The sequence below is a fragment of the Epinephelus lanceolatus genome, chromosome 4 (genome assembly GCF_041903045.1).
Source record: "Epinephelus lanceolatus isolate andai-2023 chromosome 4, ASM4190304v1, whole genome shotgun sequence".
Classification (NCBI taxonomy): Eukaryota; Metazoa; Chordata; class Actinopteri; order Perciformes; family Serranidae; genus Epinephelus; species Epinephelus lanceolatus.
Window position 1 is genome coordinate 27,688,451 of NC_135737.1, and position 26,763 is coordinate 27,715,213.

Below are 26,763 nucleotides of genomic sequence, written 5' to 3' on the forward strand. Positions count from 1 at the left end.
CTTAAGCACAGAATAATAAACTGTGAGCTTACCTCCTTTTGAAATAGCAGGCTCCTCAGCTTCTGCTCCCTCTCCTACACCTCTACTGCCCAGGAAGCCACCTGGGCTTGGGACAGCTATGCTAAAACACAAATACAAAGCCACGCGTATAACATAGGTTATGCATTTTACATGGTTTATATAGAGAGGTTGACCTGATAAATGAGACAGAATATATCATTAAGGGTACATACAGGACATAGTAGCCTATGTGCTACAAGGAAACCCAACATCAGTGTCCAGGATAAAACACACACACCATCACTTCTGATCTCAAGCCAACAGACCTGTCTCCACTGCAAACACAATCCGCTGGACAGAAGGGCTCCCCAAGGCTGCGCCACTTTGGCTTAGTCCTCCACTGGGAGACAAGTTTTGTTTTGCCCGGTCGCAGAACTAGCACTGTGGTGGTCAACACCACAACGACAACCAGCAGCAGACTCAGGATCCCTACACACAGTCAGTGTCATGATAAAATAACAAGCAAACTCATTACAGCCAGGCACCTGCATGATAAAATGTTGAGTCAGCATTAATAGTGAACATTAAGGATACACACCTGCTATCACTCCCCAGTCAGGTAGAAGGTTGAGTCTGTGCTGCTTGACAATACCGTACTTAACCAGCTGTGCCGGGGTCATGGGCTGGAAGACGGAGGCCCGAGGGTCACACTCTGTCCCCTCCTCACTGACCACAACCACAATGCTCCACTCTGGGACAGCGCTGTCAACAAACACATACTTCCCTGTCTCTAAAAACACATGGGCAAACCTGAGAAAAGGAGAGGAACAGAGAAAAGCTTGTGGTATAGAGGGGATTTGGTCACAAAATTAGAATTCAGATAATCAACGCTTGAGGCTCCTACCTACAGATTCAACTATACCTGGTGGAGTTGAAGCTTGTCTGCTTCATGAGTATCTGCAGACGTCTGAAGGCACCAAAGTCCCAGCTGGGATTACTGTTAAACAGGTGGTCCTTCTGGTACAGCGGGAAGTGGCTGAGATGGCGGTCTTTGGGATAAAAAGAAAGTTACCGCAAGGTGTGTTTAAAGCAAAAGGAAATCCCACTGTCATGATGTAAAAACTAACATGAAGGTAAACAAAATCGGTACCAGTGTGGTTGATGGTGAGATGGAAAATGAGCATGTCACCAGAGGAGAGACAGGCGATGGGGTTGGGGATACGAGGAAGGACAGCTAGGTTGGCATCATCATCATCCTCATCATGTCCTGTGTCTCTCTTCTTTCTGGGTCTTGTATTCAGGAGTTCTATTGGTCCTGAATAAAGGTAAATCTGTGCTCAGGGTTTAGACGATCACTTTGTTCCTTTAAATGATGCTGAATACAGACATTAAATGGTTTGGTTAAAATTATTACAAAACCAGGCACCTGTCAGAAACTGATTGATGAGCTCTGTCTGTGTGGGAATCCAACCAAACACCCCGTCGGGGTCGAACTGGACCAAATGGATTTTACCAATACTCGTTGCATGGATATCTGGTCCTAAAACATTCATTACAGTCTGGAAGTAAACAGACACAAGCTCAATAAGAACTGCTACTACTACATAAATTCAAGAAATAAGATGACAAGATATCGATAAGTGATTTGGAGATGTCTTCTCTCATTAAACTGATGAGGCATCCTTTTGCATTTCATTGGAAAACCAATAAGAATATTTATGTCATATTGTGTTCGTTGTTCGATGTGCTTTAATGTCTATTTTAAATAGTTGTACATTACATATTTAACTTTTGTTTCAATGGCTAGACATGAAGATTATGGTAAAAATAATGGCTGAATTTATCTCTGCTTTATGATAAAGCAGTGACCAGGTGTCAGACTGTAAGCAGATTCATCCAAGGGGACACAGCACCTAAAAAATGCAAATATAGCAATGCAACCAATGAAGGAGAGTAAATCTGGAGTTGGTTTTCACTTTTGTGTTTACAAAAGAAACCAACAATCCTGCATAGTATGCCTTTGAAGTGTAGATAAGGCTCCTCTACTGGAGAAAATACTATTGTGATTAAATGATATTTCACAGACAGCTGTCTAAAAATTTTACAATTCATGGCTGCCAAATATCTCTAAACAGGACTCAACCCAGTGCACACAAAACATTTACATTCATAGGCAATGAAACTACCTTAAATTATGAGACCAAGTAGCTATTTTGTTTGCTAAATCCATTTTCCTGCATGGAGAAAGGCGTTCTTTATCATTTTCCCTTTGCTGTAATGCAATGATATCACCGAATGTGCAGCTGCAACACTTTTCCAGGTGTCCTGCTGAGACTCTGCCTGGCCAAGACCGTGATAAATCCCTCAGCAAGCTTTCCGCCAACTAACCCATCTAGCTACCCTACAGACCGAAAAAGTTTTTTGGCTGCATCAGTACACACGAATATAAGATTTGTGCTTATTCTTATCTGGTTGCAGCAGCTTCCAAAAAATCCTTCCTCTCATTCAAACACACATTTAGTGCAATACATGAGTAAAAAGGTAAATAAGAAACCCATTATCTTGTAAGGTATAGCCAATCATCACTTTGCCAATTGCCCTGTCACCACTCTCTTACTCTGGCCCAGACCATCTTGTCTCTTTCTTTAAGGCTGAGCAGCAGGTGTCCATCTTGCGAGATCTGGGCAGACAGCTGGGGTAGTCTGGAAAGGCAGGAAGTGTTGCAAAGCTCTTCAGCGGACACGTATCGCTCACACTGGCAGCTGGGGCATCAGGAATAGGCAGATAAGACAAGAGACAGAAAGACAGCATATCAGACTATTTACCAATACGAGGTAGTGCATTCTTTATTACATCTACCTTTAGTAGTTTCTACATGGTGATTTTTAGGTGTAGTAATTGATTTTGCAAGGTATTTTGAAGGACCACGTTGAATTGAAAAGTATAAAAGATATTCACATGCCCATCTCCACATCCAGACTTCCTCCATGTTGCCCACAGGTGATATTACAGGAGTGGATGGAAGGTGACACACACTCTCTGGATGCTGCCAGACGTACCTGTCCTGTGGCACACCGTCTGTTTGCCTGAAGCACACACACACATACACAAACACACTGCATGTACAGACATCTAAAAGGACTTCAAACACATTGACCTTGCTGGTCGTTACATCATTCATGGCTGAAAACCAGTAGAAGAGTTTTTCCCCCATCTCACAGTGTTACCTCTGAAAAAAATAATTTCAAGGCACAATCAATGCTCAACATTGAGGCAGTGATTTCCACAGGCTGATAATTCATTTGTGGTAGTCAACACCAGAGGACTTCAATAGAAGACACTTGACAGCAGGGTGCTTAGCAACTCTCCATTCACAATTTGTCTTTGAAGCTCAGCATTTTTCCAGTCAATACAACTACACAAGGACAGATCTGTCTGGCAGACTTTCAATCAATCCAAACTTTCAACTGCATTTCCCTAAAAATGTTGAAAGGAAGACATGGTAAATTTAAACTCTGAAAAAAAGCATTTTGGATGGAAGTGAATATATTTGGATGAACTGCCCAGAGATATGAATCACTGGAAATTTGATACAGGAACTGATTATGCTACTGACCTCAGGCTGGCAGTCCAGTTCACTGTCAGAAGTAGAGCTTTTGAAATCCAGTTCATTGTAGAAGATGAAACCAGTTCTGCACAAACATGAACCATCCGAGTGCTGGAATGCACGATTCTTACCAATACAGGTACAAGAAGAAGAACCTGAGGAAACAAGTGTGACACACAGACATATTTCCCTGTGCAGATGAAAAACACTTTTTAAACTGTAAATTAACTTAAAGGGTAGCTCTAGTGTTTTTCAACCAGGACCCTATTTTCCCATGCTTTCATGTCAAAGTGACTAACGGAGACAGCGATTTTTTAGATTGTTCTATTATTGAGCAATAGTGCTGCAGCTGGCAGTGGCAAAACAGGCTGCAATGTAATTACATGGGGCATTTGTGCACCATCAATTTACGTCTACAAAAAGTGCTTGCTTTTGCCACTGACAGGCTCAAATTGTTATTTTAAGTGTCTGGCAACATTATGGAAAGGATCCCTACAGAGATAAACCTTTTTGTTAAAGAATTAACAAATTAACATTTAACCAGAAACAGCTCCAAAATCACTGTCACCATCCACCAGCCTCAATTCAAATAAACAGTCATTTTAGCATTTCAAGAGCCAGCATATTTTCACATCTAACTAGGTGAATCAATGGTTTATTCCAAGAAAACCAGAGCTGATGATTGTAAGAACAATGGAAAGGCAAACCAAAATGTGCTTTTGCATTTAATTTTGTTTCTGATGACTTTGAACAATGTGGTTTTACAATGATAAAATGACAGCAGTAGGGATTTTTGGGGTTGTTTCTAGTTAAAAATCTTAAAGTTAAAGTATAAAAATCTTATACTTTAACAAAAAGGTCTGACTCTACAGGGATCCCTTACATAATGTTGTCGGACACTTGCAATGACAATCTGAGCTTGTAAGTGTCAAGATAAGCACTTTCAGTGGAAGTCAATTGATGGTGCACATTTGCCCATTAACGTTACATTGCAGCCTGTTTTGCAGTTGCCTGCTGCAGCAATGTCACTCAATACTTGACCAATTTCAAAAACTGCTGTTTCCATTAGTCACATAGACACAGAGGCACAGAAAAATAAGGTCCAGTCTGAAGAATACCAAATTAACATGATAAGGATATCTAAGAACATCTGATTGGATCTAACCTGCTGGTGAGGTGGAGGAGCTGCCACAGGGAAAACAGGCCTTTTGAGCAGGCAGGTGGTTGAAGGTGCCCACTGGACATGGATGACAGTCATCCATTGTCTTAGCATTAGTGAGATTACCGAAGGAGCCAGGGGGGCATGGTATTGGTTGGGTGGACCCCATGGGACAAATATACCCAAGAGGGCAAGGGAAACTCTTGTAGTGGTCTGTACCTGTTGAATTATAATAAAGTCACACTTTACTCAGAGTTTGCCTATCATAACAACAGACTGTACACATACATTGATATCTGGGATGATTTATGGTGGTGAGTAAGGTACCTGGGGGGCAAAAGTAACCTGGCAGACATGAAAGGCAATGTGGGATGGGGGAAAGGTACGGACGATAGGTGCCCCCCTCACACACACTACAGCAGCTGGTTTTGGATCCTCTGAGTCCGCTAGTATTCACAGGCATGGAGCCCCCTTCACAGGACTTCATGGCAGAGCTGTTGGCTGGGCAGTAGTAGGGAAATAGACAGCTGTGGGGCATAGTAACAGGGTTATTTATAAAGCTTTTACCCACATGGTGTACGATCAGGCAAAATTCATTAAGCTTTTCAGTTACATGTCCATGTCAATTTTACAAATGTGTGTTTGCATTCCAGGTGTCAGAGTATTGGACCTTTTATGCACTCACAGTTGTTTGGGGGTCTGGTAGGACTGAGATCCCTCCGGACAGAAATACCCTTCAGGACAGACTTGAGGCTCAGCAGTCTGAGGTCCACAGTATGAGCCAGCTCTGCACAGCCTCTCTGAGACTGCACCTGGATTACGACCAAAAATTCATTACTGCAGTACCTCTTTACTGTCTTCAGGGAGAAAGGTGCTTATTAAAATGAAAGACTCAAAGTTATTGCAAACAGAATATTACACACAATGCCAACATTATACACTGTGTCAATAAACCTACCCATGGGACATTGATAGGAGGCTCTGCAGGGGATCCCCTCCTCATTAGGCTTCCCTGTGGCCCGCGGGTCTGGGCAGAAGGTCCCACCTGCACATGGCTCACACTGGCTGGGTGCAGCAGCTCCAGGAAGAGGCCTCTTGGTGCCTGCAGGGCAGAGGATGGGGGGTCCAGACCCACTGCACCAGAAACCAGGTGGGCAAGGACTGCTGGAGTAGTCCGAAAGTCCTGGAAAATAACACTTTTCTGAAAACTGCTCATCATTTCACATGCTATGAGCAAAATAGAAATAAATTTGCTGCATCATCGTCCACACACATTGAGCAGGACCTTAAATGAATAAAAGCGGAACTAATAAGCTCATGAAAGTGACTCCAAAGTTACAACCTACAATTTAAGAAGCCTTTTTTATGGCTACAAAGAACCAGAGGGAGAAGAGGGAAGGAGACCACATACTGGGAGTCCACTATTCTAGATAAAGTAACAATGTGGATTATATTTTGAATACTGTCAAGCATTTTTGAAGAAGATTGAATTTTTTTATATATATAAATCCATTACTAAATCATTACTATAGCCTCAGATATAACAAGTTTTAAATTCAGTGTGTTCAGTCACATTATACCTCCTTCACTCTTATCTCAGGCAGAGGCTCAGGCACTCATATAATAATGTAGGTACATACTGAAATTAATACAACCTTGAGAGGTAATTTTCTTTGATCTGTCCTTACAAATGTAAATTGAACCCACCAGAGAGAGGACTACCAAGGTGTACTTTACACTTCATTATACTGCAGGCACAGGATGCAGTAGAATGAGAATAGAGAAAAATCACCTGTAATGGAAAATGAAGGAATCTGTAATATATGTGTTAAGTTTATATTTTTAATGAGTGGTTGTAGCCTGTTGCGTGGGGTGCAGTATGTCAGACCTGTGCTGTTACAGTGTGAACCAGGAGGGCAGGGCAGGCAGTCACCCTTGCTGCCCGCTCCGGGGGAATCTCGATAGGTGTACAGCGGACATGGCCTGGGTCCTGTCCCTCCGTTAAAGTCACTGCCAGGCAGACCATCGCAGTAATGAGCGACCGGACACAGATGAAGGACTGGGTCTCCTGCAAACACACACACGCCAACATTTAGGAAGGAAAAGAAAAGTTTTGGATTTGTCATGGTGAGGTTATTTTATGCCATATTTGTTATGGTTTTGCCAATCAGTCAAGGAATCCTGTTCAATACTTTATTGATTGCTTTTAAGGCTCATCAAGTACTCGCCCCTGGCTACACTTCAAACCTGTGCACCCTTCATTATCCCATCCTCTGTTGTATTTTTTTTAAGGCAGGGCTCTTTCCAATTCATAGCCTGTGGTTGTAACTGTAATCCAAAGATCCTGCTGGAACCCATTTATAACTCAGTTTACACATGAGACACACAGTGGCTGCAATTAACTATCATGTAGGACAGCAAGCAAACACTATGCTGCTTCCCAAGCATCAGAATTGAAAACCGTCTTCTTGACCAAAAATAGAAATGACCAGTGTCAATTACTGTCAGAGCTGCTTTGATTGCCTGAATCAATGTCTCAAACTCTGCCATTCCTTTTCATCACTTCTCAAAACCAATTTGTCAAAAAAGGCCTCTTCATAATTAAAACTCCATCCTGCATTTTTAATCTGAAAAATGGATTACACTAGCTACAGAAACACTCAGACATAAAGAGAAGCTCATACCAGGTTTACACCAATACTGAGGTGGGCAGGGTAGACAGTCCTGTAGGCTGGCAGCTCCTGGGGAGCTCCTCATGGTGTTTGCAGGACACAATTCAGCCTCCTCTGTGCCCTCAGGACAGTACAAACCTGGAATAAAAAAATACTTGCAGACATTAGCAATTAATTCTAAATATTTAAAGAGTAAAATGATTAAATCTCTAAGTTAAAAAGTTGGAAAACTAATCTCACATGTCAAAGAATGTATGATAAGTATGACACCAACAAAAAACATAAAAATGAAAGTGTTTTTGTTCGTTTGTTTGTTAAATAATTGATGTATTGTACCTGGCGGACATGGTCCAGCACACTGCATGCCCCACTGGCACTGGGTCAGATTAGACACTGGTCCCTGAGGGGTGAAATCGGCACTCCCAGAAAGGCAAAGATAACCCGCCGCGCACAAACCCTGGATCTTACCAGCCCTGAAGAATATATACACAGGGTTAGTTTAAACTCACGCAGAAACACGTATACACACAAAGACAATTCAAAGACACTACAGCGTATGCTTCATTAGATACACAGAGTGGTAATTACATTGTTTCTAACATTTTCACCCGCCATATCTACATTCATTATATTCATGCATATTAAGGTGTTAATTTGACTGTTCAGTGAACCGTGACTCCTGAACATGATATACTCCTGCATTGTGCTAATTGTGAGTATAATCAGGGCAGAGATGAATGTTTGCCTCGAGCATGTGTCTGTGCGGGATGTGCGTGTAGCCATTTGTGTGTTCCTCTGTGTGCGTGTGTTTCTGGATGTTTGTGAATGTGAGATAAGTGCACATTTGAGAGCTTATGCATGCACACGCAGGGGCTGTGATGTATCCTGTGTACCTGCAGAACTTCCCCGGAGGGCAGGGTAAACACTCTCTTTCATCCTGTAGCCCTCCTTGGTTTGAATGAGTGTATGTCCCATTAGGACAGGGCTGAGGCACCATTGTGCCTGGGAAAAAAAAGATGCAACAGAGTGGAGACTGACAGTGTGATTAATTGCATGGTGATTATTACAAAGGAATATGTTTTTGGACTAGAACACAAGAATGACAGACATTTTTGGTGTTCTTGGGGATGGCTTTTAAGGTTACACATAAATTAAATGTACCCCTGTAGTCAGAATTGTCCTTTTAGATTACCTGCAGGGCAGAATGAGTGTGGTGGGCATGGCCATGGCTCTCCCACTATGGCCTCCTCACAGTAGAACCCAGGTCGGCATGGGATGCAGCTATCTGAGCCTGGGTTCGGCTGGTACTCTCCTGTAGGACAAGGCAGGGCCAGGGCAGAGCCTTGTGGACAGTAGTGGCCCTTGGAGACAATGAGAATGACAAAGAGGATGTGACTCAATGCAGCAGGACATTAATAATAATCAATATGGCACAAGCTTCTCCAGGAGAGATACTGCTAAGAAAACAATAGTTTGAATGGAAAAGGGAAGGACAGAGAAGGGAAATCAGTGGAAGAGAGATAATACAGAGAAAAAAAAGTAATTAAATTGTATATGGAAAACCCATACCTTGGGACAAAGGAAGGCATATGGAGTGGTTGAAGAGTAATCAAAAGGGCAGAAGAAACCAGCAGCACAGGGGCCACTGGGGTCGGCCAGACCCTCGGTGGAGCAGTAGTGACCAGCAGGACAGGCAGAGCAGCTCTCCATGGACACCCCTCCTATGACAACAGATAACAGTGATGCAGATCAGACAAGCCGACAACAAAAGATCCCATTAGGACCTCTTTCAAATGCAGATGCTAGCTCCTAATTAAAAAGATGATATGGATATCAAATTATTCAATCCATCACACAATGGTGGGACTCTAACGGAAAACAAGCGTGGATTTGTAATAGCTGCAACCACATATGGGCATGCATCCACACATTTTTGTCAAGTGAACAGTCAATTACCTGTCCAATCTTTTCCACACTACCAGTGGGATGACATCTTCACACACATAAACCCCTGACCTCTTCAGATGGGGAACATTTTGTGAACCAACCAATCAGCCAAGTATAGAACTGCAGGTTGCAGCTTAAAATGCCATTTCATGATGAGTGTAAACACTATGTGTACCGATGGTGTTGCGAATACTGCCAAGAGGGCATGGAAGTGGGGAGAGGCACCCTGCTGGACAGTAGTGGCCCACGGGGCAAGGGCCATTCCTGGAGGAGTTGTCGGTGCGCTGTGGTGTTGGCTCAATGGCTCCACCTTGGCAGAAATAACCCTGCAAACAAGGACCTGGACAAAACACAGAGACACAATCAATCTGTGTCTCTGTCAATGAATTGCTGAACTAGTATAATAAGGCTGTGTACATTTTATAAAAAAAAAAGCTTGAATAATGTGTTATCAAATATCTTGTGTCTATGTGTTTTGGATGATCTGATCACAAGTGGACAGCTCGAAGTGTGTTCCCTCATTCGTCCTCATTGTGTCTTAAGATCTGATCACTCAGACCACAGGCTGGTTGGTCTGATCAGCCATGACTTCAACTACTGTTTGACGTTTTTCCCATTATGAAGCCTTGAGTTTGGCATTTCGGCTGTCGCCATCTTGTTTTTTTGGAGCCAGAGGCTTCCATACTTGGAAGAGTGGGCAGAGTGGTGAAGGAGTAAGGGATGGATCTGACTCATAGACTGTAGTATTGCCTTGCTAGGCACTCAAGCCCTTAAAAATGCATAATTTTAAGCCCTAATAAAATGTAAATGGGTGAATTATATAAAAATTCATGCCTGTACAGTTGTCATGAATGTTGAAATCATCTACAAAGATCAAAACATTGTACCAGGCTGTAAACATGTTTATTTCTGCTGTAAATTTGGGCACTTGAACATGGGGGAGCCAGCCTCAAGTAGCCATTCAAAGAACTGCAGTTATGCATTGGCTTCATTTTACAGCCCTGGAGGTTGCTGCTTGCTCTTGCCAGTCAAAACAACAACATGTTCAGTCTTTGCCAATGCACATGATATACATGTTTATGTGCATATAGAGTGGGTAAGTGAGATCTGAGTGAGGTGTGAACAGAACTGATAGCTGTCCACTTGTAATTGGATCATCCGAGACACATGTTAATACCAGGCTTACACAGGGCCTTTGTGTGTGGTCACCTTGTGGTGTTGACGCTCCGTATGAGCCACAGTACAGTCCAGAGGGACACGGTGTGCACACAGAGGGAGAAAAGGCTCCTGTCTGGTTGCTGAAAGTCCCTAAAGGGCAGAGCTCAGGCAGGGCTGTCCCAGCAGGACAAAAATGACCTAGGAAGAGAGCACTTATCAAATATTGGTTCATCAGTACACCAGAACTTGACCACTGGACAGTATTGCTGCTGTAGATTTAAAGTTTATTTTCACCGTCCTCACCAGCTGGGCAGATAGAGGGCTCTCGAGTAGCTGTGGAGGAGCACATGGTCCCTTTGGGGCATGTTATACAGTGAGCTGCTCCAGGGGCAGGACTGTAAGTGCCTGGCTCACAGGGCACCTCACTTGCTGAGCCAACAGGACAGCTATGGCCAGCAGGGCAGATGTAGCCATGGGAACCATCAGATGGGGTGGAACTGGAGCTGCCACCCAAGCACACATACCTATAGGCATAAACAGGGAAAACAATCTTGATGTCACAAGTATCGCCACAAGCTGCCATTAGCAATGTTGAAAAATCTGTCAGTGAGGTAATATACTCTCCAAACTTGGGAGAAGTTGTCATTTTTGCAGTGGTATTTAATGTGTAATGTAACGTGGTAGAGCACAGCCCTCAGGATGTGCCCCAAACTTTACTTTAATGAGGCACAATTTCAATGGGCAACACTCCAATCTACCAGTACTGACAATCTAAATCATTTGAAATGCACTCCGCAGTATTTTTAATGCTAATGCAGTTACCATTACTGTCATATAATCATAATTTCTAATGACTCAGAAATACAGGCTATCAGTGGCTTAGTGGGTAGAGCAGGCATCCCATATACAAAGGCAATGTGCTTGCCACACTATTTGTGGGTTTAATTCCAGCCTATGGCCCTCTGCTGCATGGGCACATTATGGACACAATGTCTTTGAACTGCACTGAACTTTAATTCTGCTTCCCCCCAGTTCAAATTCCTCTCAGACTGTCTCATTTACCGCTGATAAACAGTGTAGAAATAAACAGCAGCAGACACGGTGAAGTGCTACAGGTGCTTTAAAGTGGGTTTTATCTCTGACTATTTATTGCGGGGCACATTTGCAACCCAATGCAACAGATAGCAAAGTGTTTCGAGTGTGGATCTTATTCTGCTGAAGACACCTGCTCCCTCTCCTGCTGAGGCTCAACAGACTCTCATGTAAAAGCCATCTGCTGCCCTCAATTATCCGTCTGATTTTGTTGTTTATGTGTATGCTGGCTCGCAATTGATTTTAGAACACCGGATATCTTGCTGGGATATTGGTCTGGTCCCTTTAATCCCTGTATAAATCCTACACATAAATCCAAATATACTTTCAGAGGAAGAGGTGAGACCACTTTGCAGTTGACATTAGGACGAGAGTGAAAGCAGGAGAGAGACTGGGATACATAAATTTCCTTTTTCTAAAAAATAAAATCGACCTAGAGCTACCGCCTTGCGGTTGTATGCCTCCGCTTACCAGCCAAGTTGCAGTTTTAGCTTCCTTCCATGTCTGTCCAGACTCGTATGTAACCATGACAGCTGACAATGCTTCAAATATGAATGCAAAGAAGCGACAAATTCTAAAATGTGGATGCTTCAGACACATCTTCAACCTAGGTGGACCCCCACGATCAGTGTCACAGATTCAGTATCCAAATTCAGTCTCCCATTCTGTTCCTGAGTTATAACATTAAAAAAGGCCAGAAAAGTGTTTTTACAGATTATGATGTCACAGTGACATTGACCCTTGACCCTTTGGATATCAATTGTCTTCACCTCACTCCATCATTATATTCTATTAGATATTTGTGTGAATCTGGTCACAATTACCATATGAATTCTTGAGTAATGACCAAAAACGTATCGTTGAGTCCAAGTAGATATTAATGCCAAATGTTAAGAACTTTCCTCAAGCCGTCCTTGAGATATCATGTTCACAAAAATGGGACAGACAGACACCCCAAAAACATAATGCCTCCAGCAATGGCTCAGAAGCATACAAAAGAAGAGAAACTGTATGAAAGCATGACAATTTTCTTGACCACTCTCTCTCCAGGTCAGCTTAAAACTGCCAAGCAATAAATGAGAATGATACCTTATATGAAAAACAAAAAAGGAAAACAAAGAGCGGAAGTTTTTACCCAGCATTACATGGGAGAATATCTGAGAGCTGTGCTAAAGCAGGCCTGTCGCAAAACAGTCCAGGGGGGCAGGGTGCACATTCATCCACACCCCTCAGTCCTCGGGAGATGGAAAGAGAACCCGTGGGGCAGGGGAGTGGATAGCCAGTGCCAGATGGGCAGTAGTGACCAGAGGGGCAAAGATTACTTCTGGTAGAATTCCCCTTAAAAGGAGAAAAAATTAAAACATTACAACACAAATAACATTTGTATTCTTAATGGCATGACTTCCTAAGAACATATACATATTACTAAATACATATACATAAGTATGAACTGCCTGCATGCATCTTAATGTCTTCTAATGTGCCAGACTAATGCCCTCTCTAGAGGCTGAAATGTTTAGTACACCCCACAATGCAAAAGTGTTTAAATGAACACAGAACTTCAGTAAAAGTATGAATGTGCTTAGCAATATGGCAATATTTGATTTAATTTGTTGTGTGCAATATGTTGTGTGGGCCATTTTTGCCCATGATATTAAGGAAAGCTTATGGAGGGACCAAAATGGAGAGCAGAAATGTGTCCAGTGACAGTCTTGGTAAGCTCACTGTTGGATTTAAATATTCCTCGTGTGCCAGTCAAAATTTAGGCATGATGGTACTGCTGGAGGCAGAGTGATTTATCATCAAGCAACCATCAATAAGCGTAGCTAATTAAATGCAAATGGGGCCATTTTTTATAGCTTGTGTACAAAGTTGACATTTTCAGCTAATGGTGCTGCTAGAGGAGAGATGATGACAGAAAAATGGGTAAAACAGGGGAAACAGGGAGGATTAATGTGCTCAGTCAAACTACTGATCAGATTTTGATTTTATTCCTTCTGGACGTGGAAACTTTCACACGAAGTTTCGCTGGATGAAAGTCATGAGGTCACCAGAATCATTATGAATCATTTTCTGGGAACAAGGACCTACTGACCAACATTACCAAGTTACAGACCAACTGAAGCAACAGAGAACAAGAACAACACCTGATACTCGGTAGAGTTGGGGCTGGTTGATCCAGGAGGACAGTAGTATCCTGCCTCACAGAGTCCTGATGGCTGGGACAGACCAGGCTGGGAGCAGAACATTCCTGCAGGAAACACCGACGGAATACATGAATCATCATAAAGATTTGAAAGAGAGTGACGTAAAATTATATTAAATGAATGAGGGGTCAGGTTATGATGTAGAAAAAAACACTAATTCTTTCCACACCAGCAGGACAGAGCAGGCAGGCATCAGGTTTGGAGGCTCCCAGCTGGCTCTGCACAGTGCCAGTTGGACAAGGGAACTCCAGTCCCAGAGTCAATCCTGGAGGACAGTAGTATCCAACGGGACACAGTGCAGGCTGTACAGTCCCTTCAACTGAGCCACACCAAGAAGAATTAACAAACACAGATAATATCAGATGAGACCAATAAAATAAACAGTGTTTTGAATCTTGGAATGTTGAACATCATTGACTTTGAAGATACAGCTGCACAATTAAAGAAACAGACTCTGACGCTGACAATCAGTCAACATTTACATAGATCAGCTGAGATAAATTAAGGTGTAACTTCCATTAGCTGTCCTCAAGATGCATTAGCTCTGCTCCAAAAAGTAAAACTACTTAATGTGTCTCACAGAGTGGCTGTGGACAATCCCCATAGACTGGGTGAGAATTTGTCACTTTCATTAAAAAGTGAACATATGGGCTCATTTGGCAGCTGGCTAGCCAATGATTTGTATCCTTTAAACACGTCTCTGATCTTAGCTGTGTCCCTTGTTAAAACATGGCTGCACTGAATGCTAATCTATTGTGACTACTGCTGGAAAATGAATTACAATCTCTAGCCCCCAGTGCATGGATTCTTCTCTGTATGAATATTGCTCTTCTAAGACAATCCATGTTTCCCACCTTGACAGAAGTACCCAGGCACACAGGTGGTGCAGTTGTCTTGATGTGTGTTGCCTGTTTCAGAGCTATATGTCCCCGCAGGACAAGGCACTGGGACTGTTGTGCCTCTGGGGCAGAAGAAACCAGCTGGGCACAAAGCATTATCGGCTCTGCTCGAGCCCCAGTCACAGTAAAACCCTGCCCAGCATTCCCCTAGGGCACATAAGTTGAAACAACACATTCAAATGGAGGATTTTGTCATTAAAATTCCAAGAATCAGGAGAAATTTGCATTAAATATAAAAACATACAGAGAAATGTGAACTGTTATTTTAGGTGTCTTTTATCCCACCTACCTGCTGTCAGCCCCTGTTGGCAGAACATCCCAGGTGGACAGAGAGATCCAGTTCTGTTGTCAGTTGGGTTCGGCACTGTGGCACCCATCAGACAAAGAAACCCAGCAGCACACGATCCTGAAGGCCTCACCAAACCTTCAGACCCACAAAACTGGCCCACTGGACACACAAGGCACTCACCTGCCAATAAAGATTGACAGCTTTGACTTCAGTCCAAACAGCAAAACAAGCTACCTACAGGGTATGTCTCTGAGACGGCTGCATTTCAAGAAATAAAGAAATTGTTTTGCAAGACTTGAAATGTTGAAAAGTTTTATTTCATTGTAGACTAGTCCGACACGTTCTCATCCCAAGTCATCACAAATGACTGCTTTGTCAGTGGCCCTTCACGTCTACATGTTACACACTAGGTAGAGATCTGGGAATCAAAGACCAGAGCTTGCGCCAGGCTATTAAGGCAGTGTCAGAGGCAGCTGAGAGAAGCAGCCAGTGGCTGTGGATGAAGAGGCAAGACTCCTGCTGGGCCCCCATTTGAGAGGGTTATCTGGGAGACACACTGCGGGGACTTGATCACCCCCATAGGGCCTTCCTCAGTCGAGGGTGTCTAGTAGTGATGGCCGAAACACCCGATGAGATCTGGGGTATACTACTGAAGATGTGTACCCTGGATCACCCTCCAAAGGAGAGAGCCCACCAGAAAACTCCACTGGGTCAATATCGGCAAGTGTATTCTCTAGGTACGCGCTCGCACTTAAAGGACTGTTTACATCTCATCCTGTGGTTTGGATACCCTTCTGCGTCTGCTGTTGACGTCAACAAAAGCACATGGTTGGGTTTAGAAAAAACAGATTCTTGGTTTAGCATTCAGGAACTAAACACCAGGCTCCTGTGTGAAAGTCTGGGGCTTGTTGGACCCATCCACTCTAGAGAGGGACTATCCAGCTCCTTAAATTTCATTGTTACCGGCAGCGCTTCAACCTGACATCCTCTACCAATGCAACAGGTGCCATCCCGGCCGACCGGCAGCATATCATACCAACGCGAAAGGTTACGTCCAGCCGTGTTAGATACTGATACCGCCCAGCCGTTTATCATACTGCCAAGAAAGGTGGCTTTTGGCGTCGAGTGTCTGACCCCAAAATCATTGACAAAGGGGGGTATTCGACGACTTTTGCATGACAACGGGCTGACTGGTCTAATTACCTTGCCTGAAATTTTTTTTCTGTCTAAAGAAAATTCAGATTTGACTGAAGCCCTCAAGAATTATGCCACAACATCTGCCTTAACAAGTCATTGACCCACAAAGGTTCTGGGTTTCTACCTGTGGTGGTGAGGCCGTTGCTGGGACTGTAGGTGCCTTTGGGGCAGGGAAGAGGCTGACTGTCTGGACTCTCTCTGGGGCAGATGTAGCCAGCTGGGCATGGCAGAGGGCTGGAGACTCCAGTGGAGCTTCCCCTGGAGGAGCTAGGACTCAGGGACTGGCAGTGGAACCCAGGAGGACAGGGATTACACTCTTTCTGGCCTGATAAATCCTGGAACCAGCCTGGTAAAGACATTCAAACAATGACATCTTCAGAGAGGGTGAGGGGCTTTGTACAGTAAATAAAAGTCAGTTTTGCAGAGGTATGTTCAAACAGTGTAACTCCTTGTTTACCAAGAGGACATGTTTTGCAGTAGTCTTTGCCTTTTCCTCCAGTCTCATTCTGGTAAGAGCCCGCTGGGCAGGGTGAGGGTACACTGCTGCCCTCGACACAGTAGTGGCCTGCTGGGCAAACACCTCCAGATATACTTGACATTGGAGTAGCAGTCTGGGATCCCTCTAAACAGTAGAAACCTGTGGAGAAACACTTCAGTGAAATGCTACACTTTGATATCAAGCAAGAAATTGCATCACACCAACATTTTCCGTCTTATTTCTGACCTGGCAGGCAGGGTCCAGAGACTGCAGAGAGGCCGGTCTCTGAACAGTAGAAGCCAGGACTGCAGCTACGGCACTGAGACTCATCCACGAGCCCACTGTGCTCACTGTCAGAGGATGCATGCTAATTATAAACCACAGCAGTAGTCAAGTGATTTCATGCAATTGAATAAAAAATGCTCAGTAACACATCACAGAAAGCACAGCTCTCTATGCCAGCACCTCAAACAATTTTCAAGGATAACACTTCAGATTACATTTCCTGTTCATCTTCAGTGTCAGTGGATTCAACTACATCTCCAAAATTTCACATATTAGTACTAGATACAACCCAGCTGCCAGAATAAAGGTCGGCACTGTACGTTTAAAAAAAAACTCACCATGTTAGGGGTTAGGAAAACATCATGTTTTGGCTAAAAATACCTGTAATGGCCACTACAAACACCTGGAAATGTCCTGAACTCTCGTTAAAAAATACCCAACCTGTGTCACTACAAACATAGCTGGTCATGTTCAAAACTGTCATAAAATGTACCCACTCTGGTCAATACAAACACACCTGGAAAGGTCCCTAACTCTTGTTCAAAATACCTGCTGTTGTCGCTACAATCACGGCTGGACATATTTCAATTTGTTGCTAAAAAATACTGGCTTTGGTCACTACAAACACACCTGTAAATATCCCTAATTCTTGCTTTGGTTGCTACAAACATGCCTGACAATGTCCCAAACTTTTGTCAAAAAAATACCTGTTGTTGTCACTACAATCCTGGCTGGACATGTCCAAAACTGTCATAAAATATACCCTCTTTGGTCACTACAAACACACCTGAATATGTCCCCAACTTATATTAAAAATACCTGCTGTTGTCACTACAATCATAGCTGTACATGTCCAAAACTGTCATAAAATATATCTGCTTTGGTCACTACAAACACACTTGGAAATGTCCATAACTCTTGTTAAAAATACCCACTGTCTTCACTACAAATATTGCTGGACACGTCCAAAACTGTCATAAAATATACCCTCTTTGGTCACTACAAACACACCTGAATATGTCCCCAACTTATGTTAAAAATACCCACTGTCTTCACTACAAATATTGCTGGACATGGCCAAAACTATCATTAAAGATACTCACTTTGGTCACTAGAAACACACCTGAATATGTCCCTAACTCTTGTTAAAAAAATACCTGCTGTTGTCGCTTTAATCATGGCTGGACGTGTCCAAAACTGTCATAAAATATACCCGCTTTGGTCACTACAGACATGCCTAGAAATGTCCTAAACTCTGGTCAAAAAATAGTTGCCCTTGTTGGGACAAACACAGCTGAACATGTCCTAAACCATTGTTAAAAAAGACCTGCTTTTGTTGGTCTCAAACAGTGGTCGGCTGCTCTCTGCTGCTTGGCGCCCTTCTCATGTGTGTGTCACTTTTCCCTGCCCCTCCTGATGAGAAGCTCAGCTCATACACATGTAATCTGAGCTCCATCATTCATATGAAATGTACAAGTTTAACATATTCTCAGTTTGCAGGAACATACACTGCCAACATTTTATTCTCAGCATTTCTTCATTTTACTAAAGTAAGCTACTAAATACATACAGAGGAATGTTTAGTCACCATATACTGTAATACTGTAGTATTAGCATAGTTTCAGAGTTCATCATCCTTAATATCATCATGGATATCATAAATATCCGTCCCATATGGGTAGATTATTAAGTACATAGACATATTGCACCTGAATGTTCCTTTTGGGCATGGTTTTGGTACAGAAGTCCCCACAGAGCAGAAGAAGCCAGGAGGGCATGGAAACCCAGTCAGACTGTCTTGTGCTGAAGGTTCAGATGCTCCGCCAACACAAACAAAGCCTGCAGCACACGGCCCACTGGGGAACGTCCTTCCTTTATATAAATATCATTCAAGCAAGGTTTTTATCACCCTAATATCAGAGCAGCCATTTACCTCTAATTGTTTTTTAAAGCATCACTAAATTTACACTGGAGCTGTCTGCAAGATACACAACAAATAAAGGATATGAGAGGTGAATGCAATGTACCTGTTCCTTTGCAGTACATCCCAGGGTCACACAGTGAGCACTGCCGTTCCTCAACCAGTCCTGATATGTTTCCATAGGTGCCTGCTGGACAGGGATGTGGATCTGCTGATCCGCTGGGACAATAAGATCCTCTCTCACATGGGAGTGGGAGAGTCATTCCTAAAGTACAACAAAATGACAAAGAATTCTCTGGTTAAATCTAAATGTTAACTACACTTAAGTTCCCAGCTGCTAAAATGCTTATGTCATCCAACAATTTGTCGACCCTTCAACATCACCTTGATCTCGACAATAGAAACCAGCAGGACATGTCTGACAGCTGCCTTGGCCTTGTCTGTGCTGGTAGCTGCCTGGGAGGCAGGCAGTCTGTCTGGCACTACCCTGGAGCAACCATTACATTGATTTCATTAGAATTTATATCTGGGGAATAACAGGCATCATCGGGCATAATTATAGTGCAACAATAACAGTGAGGACTGAGACAGACAGCACAGGAAGAGGAGTGAGACAGGCAGGAAAAAACAGAGAGGAAACATCAATTGACTTTAAATATGCAGTAATTCACTTGTCAAGACAGAATGAAAACCTCAGATGAGGGGGAAGACTCATGCAGAGACATCACATACAACATTCAGCGATGATGACAGACAATAGCTTGAAGGCTAATACTGGATGGATGACCTTCTCACAATAATGTCCCACTGAGCAGACATGTTGTTGTGGTCTCTCAGAGCTCTGTCCCTCAGGACAGTAGTAGCCTTCTGCACAGGGGCCACTTGGCTCGGCTTTTCCTCTTTGGTGGCAGTAGTGACCTGGAGGACACTGCTGGCAAGTTTCGACTGCTGACCCACCGAGGGACCCTGATGGATATCACACAACATACATATAAATTGGAGATTAGGTCATAAATGGACTTCTTATAAACGTCTTAAATTAATTGGTGTTTCATCTATGCATCCGTGTTTACTTGCACACAAAAGTGACGTAATGAACGCATTAAAATAGATAACACTGTTAATTCGATGCAAAGTACAGTACCTATTCCCTCATCAGTTTCTAATTCATAACCATACAAAGAAGCTACAGCACATTTTAATAGGATTCGAGTTGTCCGCCGCGAGACAACAATACAATTACACGATTAAACCACTTTGACTGAAATTATTCATAGGCACCCATGGGGGAGAAAAAAGGTTTCAATGCAAGATATTCCTCTGCACCACTGAGCTGCAAAGATAGACACCGGTTCATGTAAGGACATTAGCAAGAAAAACTGACGTGTGCAACAAAGAGGATTAGGTGTTGTATTTCTCGGTTTAGTATTATGTCTCGTTACTCATCCGTCATTAATTCATGACCGAAAAAAGGGCAGGGGATAACTGACTTATCATGAACTGTCTCTCTTTTCATAAATAACTATGAAATCTAGCAAACAGTTTTCTTTTGACAATTAAATCAAGGAATCTAACAATTAAAGCTATTTAACAAAAAAGCAAAAGCTCACTTTTTATGGTTCCAACAGGGCAGGGTAGAGGAAGAGGAGTTCCAGGGGGGCAGTAGTGTCCTTTGGGGCAAGGGGTGGCGTGGGGGTTTAAAGAGCCTGTGGGGCAGTGATACCCTGCAGCACAGGGTCCTGCCAGGGCATCTAGACCAGTCTGGTTACAGTAAGAGCCAGCCTCACAGGGCTGAGGGTAGGCAGAGCCCAATGGGCAATAAAAACCTGAAAAATAGCCACGAAAATGTTACTGATATAAATCAACTTCAGCAAGACCAAAAGTCCAATCAGGAGGATTACTGTTCTTGTGCAACACTCCCTCTGGAGAATGAGGATTTTCTCAAATTCCATCATTCCCACACCCATATATTCTGCCTCTCCTATTTACAGTTAACCCAACACATTTTTTAATGTTCCAGGGGGGAGTAATTACTTTGCTCCAAGGATTTAATCTGTTCCTTGCTGGTCTGACATTAGCTGTTATTTCAGTGCAGCTGTTTTCCCACTATGTAACTATCTGCAACTCCTCAAGAAGAAAGTCACATTCCAGCATGTCAACTTTAAGGTCTTCATATCACTGTAAAATCTGGCTGAACTCAATTAAAAAAAAATCTGGGGCACTGTTTGCCTTGAAAAAGGTTAGTAAATATGACCATTAGTCTTAAGTTATGTTTATTTTCTATCTAACGTTTGAGCGGCAGTAGCTCAGGCCATAAGTATTTGGCTTGGGAACCGGAGGGTCATCGCTTCAAGTCCTCGTACAGACCAAGTAAGGAGCGTGGACTGGCAGCTGAAGAGGTGCCAGTTTGCCACACCAGAGGTGCTCCAAACAATAGGGAACCCCCAACACGCCCAAGGCAGCCCCCTCACCCCCCGCTCTGACATCTCGCCAATTAAAGCATGTATAGGTCCTCTTTGTGCATGTGTATGTATTTTGGGCCTGTGTGTATATAAATAATCCCCCCTTGGTGATTAGTAGAATGTATCTTTTTCTTCGTCTGCAAACTTTTAAGTATACTTCAAATTTAGTTGTATATACTCAATTTTGTAAAGTTGTTGGAACCTGAAAATGATAGGTGAAATTAATTTGCTCTTTTTAGGTATTGGCAACTTAAAGAGGCAACAGATAGCATCTTTTCCTAAATATATCATTATGAAAATAATGTGGGTTGCACAGGGTAGTGGCCACAGTAAAATAAGACTATCAGCATTTACATAGGTTACTTAGTGGCTTTGCAATCTTTGTAATAAGCTTCTGCCACCTGTGCCGAAATTTCGCAGAGGATTTTACGGCAGGTAACGCATCATGTATTGCGAAACTGGTTGGTCAGCCAATCAGAGACTGGAGCTGGTCCTTATGAGGAGTTGCGCATGAGATAGTTGAGTCACGAGCACAATGGCAGACAGACAAAGTTTGGAGACAAGTGAAAAACGGCAAAAGAGAACGAGCTTCTCTGTGTGAGGAGGCAAAGAAGAGCAAAAAGTGGAGTGATAAAAGAAGAGGAAAAACAACAGTAAACCTCAGTCAGGCGTTCAAGAGATGGAGGGAGCTCCGTGACCAAAGAGGCTTAAAAACCGATGTCCAGCTAGCTTTCTTTCTAATGGATCAGTAAGTCTAAGTAAGTGTAGTGTAATGTTTACTGAAGTGTTTATACTGTACCTTTAAGATGACCTTTAAAGATACGTGTTGAAGCAATGTACTCTGTGCAACTGACAAATCACACACTGGTTTATTATTTCATGTATTCTTATGACACACATACACTCACTGAGCACTTAAGTATTGTGGTGGAGAAGTACCTAGGCATCTTTTCTAAAAATAGCATGAGGATGGGCTCAGAAACACTGGTGGAAAGTTAGGGGAATTACAGCTTGTCCTGATATGACCCTGGTAAGAGGAGGCGGTCTTAGATTGTCCAGGAAAACATTACGAGTACAAGTAAAGAGGTGGGGTTTAGGATGAAAGGAAAAAAGTGGAAACTCAGCAGAAATGTGACATCGCTACGATCAGAGCCAAGTGGGAAGGATTAAGAAAGAGACGACTCAGCAGAAAATCTTCACAATAAAAACGAGTGCGCAAACAAAGAAATTTCAGTCTTGCTCCGGAGTTTGACTCACTGAGTTGTGTTGTGCTGATGCCTGCGTGCACAATAAAACTAGTTGGATCTGATTCTGCGTGTCTCCAGTGATTTTTTTTACCTCTGAGTATTTGAGTTTTTTGATATCTAATAGAAAACAACAAAAGTCCATTCGAGAAGAAAGGAACGAGGTCGCGAGCTTTCTGGCCCAGCTCCCGACCTTTTAGTTTTTGATTCGACATAAGGCTAAATGTTAGCTAGACCAGAGAGGACTGTACTGTACTGGCTGCTAGTTAACTCCTAGCTGGCCAGCATCGCAAATCGCCACAACCAGGGACCGGGTAGCGAGTGTTGGTCGGCTGACATCCTCATTGTCATTCTACGGCAGCCCTCAGACAGTGATAACCCCCTCCCTTCCTCCTGTTCTCTTCTCACTGAGGCAGCTATCAACGGACATCGCCCAGCTAAGTTACGCCCAGCTGTGAACACTGAACTTTGTTTCCCATTCAATTTGAGTTCCAACCAGCAGCATCGTTTCCATATGGTACCGTTTATTCTAGAATCGGGACTGGTTACATGTGCATATTGGTATAATTCCACTGTGTACTGTTGTTTGTACTGATACTGTGCATATTCATTTAATTTACTGTGAGTTGTTTGTACTGGTACTGTGCATATTGGTATAATTTACTGTGAGCTGTACTGGTACTGTGCGTTCTGGTATAATTATTTGCATTACTATTTGTTTTTTCTTCAGATAAATCTGACAATTGTTGCTCAGTCTCTTTACTCATTTATTTAGTAGTGTAGTGTAGAGTATCCACACACCTTCTCATTCTACATATACACAGAGGTATACCGGTGGCTTTACAGCCTACATTTTATTTAATTTAGAGAGTCTAATAGAGTGATATTATTGATTATCTCTGATCCCCACAGTTAATTTGGTCGCTGTGACAGTGCGAGCAACACCGCTGACGCTAGGTGACGCCAAGCTAAAAAAAACCTAATCCTATCTGTTGCCTCTTTAAGTAGACCAAATTAGTCTGACGTCACTGAAAAGTTGTGTTTACTCAGTAAAATTTAGTAAACTGATTGCCTTAGATAAAGTAAGCACAGCAAAAAATGGTTACTTTGAAGGATTAGTTTTTATCTTAACAAAATGCCATTCTTAGCATTTAAGTACGCATCTAACCTTTTTAAAATAAAAAAATAACCTTTTAAAATAATCTTCAAACTACGTAATGCAGACTAAATCTTTCTCCCTGACTTTACTTAAGATTTCATCAGGGCTCCATGGCACAGTTTTATCACAAATACCCATATTTAATCAAGCTTTAGCCAACGTACAAGCTGTATGAAGAATTTCATCAAATTTGCATATTATTATCATGCTTTGAACTGTGATTAACAAAGCAGCACTGTAGGTGGTAACATTGTGCATTATATCTACTGGTTGTAAACTAGTCAGTTAAATGTGTATGTTAAGTCAGACTAACATGGTTTACTTACGTTGCTAACAATTAGAAAGACCAAGTTAATTCTGCTGTCATTTTTAAGTTTCCCAGGCTTTTATTTGCTTAAATCACTGAACTCAACAGGTCTATATTTGGGACAGGCGCCTACTGTATATGGGACAGGCCTTTAATTCCTTTCACACAAAACTGTTGCTCAGCAAAGATGGGAAATATAATCAAACTGTTTATTTGAACTAGCATGGATATTACTTAAAATAAGACTTTGAATAATATTTCAATAACAAATCATTCATTTGATCTCACTCCAACAGACAGGGCATCACAGAGAGAGAGAGCATTATGACACTAGAGGATTACAGCACCTGGCACTCTGACACAACAACACTTTGTCCTGTTAAAACAATAATCTCAGCTTGGATTTATTTTTATGAAAAACCCTTTTAATTCTTTTGATTTGATCTGAGGACCCTTACAGACTAAAGGAACATGAATAACTAAGAAGGTAATGGAGGAATGGACATATATTCTGACTTTATGACAGCTTCTGAGGAAGGGAGTCATCATTACTTTTTTCATCATGCTGGTAGTCTTCTCTAGTGCTCATGACTTCAGTAAAATTAACTGAATGATGGAGGAATGTGGAGAATCTAACTGAGCTAACAATGTATAGCATCTGCATATTGACAAAAGTTTAAAAAATGTATATTTGCATACACGATCTAAACAGCTAACTAAGGTTAGCTCAAGTGGGTAGCCAACAACCTGTTTTGTACATTTAAAGAACTTCTATGAAAATGAACTGCTTGGCAACCAGACCAGGTGTCTATTTGAGACAGGCCTTTATTAGTCTAAATGTGTAGCCACACTGGCCTGGTAAAAGGGACTGGGTGTTTATTTGGGACGAGGCTTTTAATTGAAGTACATTAATGTAAGATCAGCTTGTCAGAGTTTACAGTGATAAAGGAATGAGGTTCATTCATGCAGGAGGTACTGTAGTGAGTTACTGTACTGCAAAGATAATTATGCAATTGGGCGTACCTGACAAAGCCTTTTCCTAATTCTTGGCTTTTTAAATAGAATTAAGCATGACAAAAAGTGGGCATTCATCCTTCAAACCACCTTGTCATGATTTAACATTACAGAGTGTTCAAAGAAAACCAAGATAAAATGGCATTAAAGATGGGATATGCTGCACAGACTGAACAGATCAGATGACATCAGTCATATGTCACAGCAATTTCAGTCAGTGGGACTGGAAGATAACATGTGTGCCTGAGGGAATGAACAAAGTATCACATCCAGCTCACGCAAGTTCACTGTCAGGATTTACCCACCCTTAGGGCATATATCTCCTCTGTAGGTGGAGCAGGCAAAATGTGGACTCTTGAGATGTGGCGGTGAGTGAGTCACAATATGGTCTGAATCTGCCCGTGGCGGTGTTACCCCTTCGATCCAGCCAGCGTCCCTCCCTGTAATAGAACATGGCAGATAAAGCATGAACGATGTCGGAGTTAATATCTCTGTCTCACAGGGAGCAAACCAAAGAGGAGCCACTCTTTTTGAATGGTGATTTAACAGTTTAGACTGCAAAGAGAACAACATCTTTTCACAACGTTACACTCTAGGGCAATGATTAATTGTAGAATACTTGAGGGGAAGGTCAAGCTGAAAAGCTGCTGCCTTGTGGGACATTTATCACAACACATACGGCTTTGCACTCTTGTTGAATAGTTTAAAGAAATTGATGTAATGCCCTTTCAAAGGCAGCATTTATTGTGCTATTACAAACTGAAGAAACCCATATTTTACCAGAATTATTGGAGTTATTGAAGCAGGACAGATAGTGAATCCAGAGGCCGGCGTCTGTCTTTGTGGTATAAACCTCCAGTATTTCACAAAGACAGCTGAACAAAGAGGAGTTCGCTCGAGGTGTGGGGCTCTCGGCACCTCCTGAACAGAAAAAACCTGCAAAGCACAGGCCTAACACAAGGAGGTAATAGAAAACAACCATCGAATGATTATCTATCCTATTACATGTGATCTTAGCTGGTAACCACAATTATCATTTTGTTTCCCCCAAATCACTGTCCACATCAGTGATTTGGGGGTCTTGACTTAAGGGAAATGTAGTGAAATCCCCTACCTGTGGGCTGTGACCCTCCAGGACTGAGGCAGTATTTCCCTGGGGGGCAACGGCGGCAGTGAGAGAGGGAGGAGGCTCCAGGCTCTGGGAGGAAGCTGCCAACAGGACAGGCTTTGGGTGAACCACTACCCTGAGGACAGAAGTGTCCCATGGGACAAACATCTCCGTAAGGCTGGGAGACAGGGGAAGGCTCATTGGACCCCAGGGAGCAAAAATGTCCTGTGGTAGACAATGCATTTAGACACATCACTGAGAACACTGCAGCATTCAGAGAGAAACTGTGGCTTGATACTGTGCAGAAATACAGGAGAGGAAAAGACCCTCAATTCTCTGACACCATTTGCCATGGTGACGCTGGACTGTCAGACCTGGGCTGCAGGGTCCAGACGGCTCTGTCAGAGCACTGCTGTTACAGAAGGAGCCAGAGGGGCAGGGGGAGCAGTCAGTCAGGGACATCCTGCCAGCTGACGGACTGACACTGCCCATCGGACATGGAGATGGCACAGATGAACCCTCCAAACAGTAGAAACCTGGCCATGGTGGTGCATATCA

General features: G+C 42.8%; 1 protein-coding gene across 1 annotated transcript in view; it reads right to left on the minus strand.

Moving 5' to 3' along the window:
* Positions 1 to 26,763, minus strand: part of LOC117259208 (uncharacterized) — a 70,472-nt gene that overhangs the window by 8,960 nt on the left and 34,749 nt on the right. Inside the window, exons 52-90 of the mRNA XM_033630458.2 lie at positions 26,580 to 26,741; positions 26,212 to 26,430; positions 25,878 to 26,048; positions 25,403 to 25,537; positions 20,522 to 20,737; positions 19,699 to 19,877; positions 19,296 to 19,398; positions 19,018 to 19,176; positions 18,700 to 18,862; positions 16,952 to 17,055; positions 16,685 to 16,864; positions 16,352 to 16,573; positions 15,031 to 15,210; positions 14,697 to 14,888; positions 14,012 to 14,161; positions 13,783 to 13,886; positions 12,771 to 12,973; positions 10,847 to 11,067; positions 10,595 to 10,741; positions 9,561 to 9,725; positions 9,008 to 9,159; positions 8,631 to 8,799; positions 8,332 to 8,440; positions 7,775 to 7,911; positions 7,451 to 7,576; positions 6,655 to 6,834; positions 5,725 to 5,949; positions 5,452 to 5,578; positions 5,094 to 5,293; positions 4,773 to 4,985; positions 3,617 to 3,762; positions 2,959 to 3,086; positions 2,618 to 2,762; positions 1,427 to 1,559; positions 1,151 to 1,315; positions 923 to 1,049; positions 599 to 810; positions 327 to 489; positions 33 to 121 (exon numbers count right to left, since the gene is read on the minus strand). Of these exons, the coding sequence (XP_033486349.2) occupies positions 33 to 121; positions 327 to 489; positions 599 to 810; positions 923 to 1,049; positions 1,151 to 1,315; positions 1,427 to 1,559; positions 2,618 to 2,762; positions 2,959 to 3,086; positions 3,617 to 3,762; positions 4,773 to 4,985; positions 5,094 to 5,293; positions 5,452 to 5,578; positions 5,725 to 5,949; positions 6,655 to 6,834; positions 7,451 to 7,576; positions 7,775 to 7,911; positions 8,332 to 8,440; positions 8,631 to 8,799; positions 9,008 to 9,159; positions 9,561 to 9,725; positions 10,595 to 10,741; positions 10,847 to 11,067; positions 12,771 to 12,973; positions 13,783 to 13,886; positions 14,012 to 14,161; positions 14,697 to 14,888; positions 15,031 to 15,210; positions 16,352 to 16,573; positions 16,685 to 16,864; positions 16,952 to 17,055; positions 18,700 to 18,862; positions 19,018 to 19,176; positions 19,296 to 19,398; positions 19,699 to 19,877; positions 20,522 to 20,737; positions 25,403 to 25,537; positions 25,878 to 26,048; positions 26,212 to 26,430; positions 26,580 to 26,741 (6,321 nt within the window). The remainder of the gene's footprint in view (positions 1 to 32; positions 122 to 326; positions 490 to 598; positions 811 to 922; positions 1,050 to 1,150; positions 1,316 to 1,426; positions 1,560 to 2,617; positions 2,763 to 2,958; positions 3,087 to 3,616; positions 3,763 to 4,772; positions 4,986 to 5,093; positions 5,294 to 5,451; positions 5,579 to 5,724; positions 5,950 to 6,654; positions 6,835 to 7,450; positions 7,577 to 7,774; positions 7,912 to 8,331; positions 8,441 to 8,630; positions 8,800 to 9,007; positions 9,160 to 9,560; positions 9,726 to 10,594; positions 10,742 to 10,846; positions 11,068 to 12,770; positions 12,974 to 13,782; positions 13,887 to 14,011; positions 14,162 to 14,696; positions 14,889 to 15,030; positions 15,211 to 16,351; positions 16,574 to 16,684; positions 16,865 to 16,951; positions 17,056 to 18,699; positions 18,863 to 19,017; positions 19,177 to 19,295; positions 19,399 to 19,698; positions 19,878 to 20,521; positions 20,738 to 25,402; positions 25,538 to 25,877; positions 26,049 to 26,211; positions 26,431 to 26,579; positions 26,742 to 26,763) is intronic.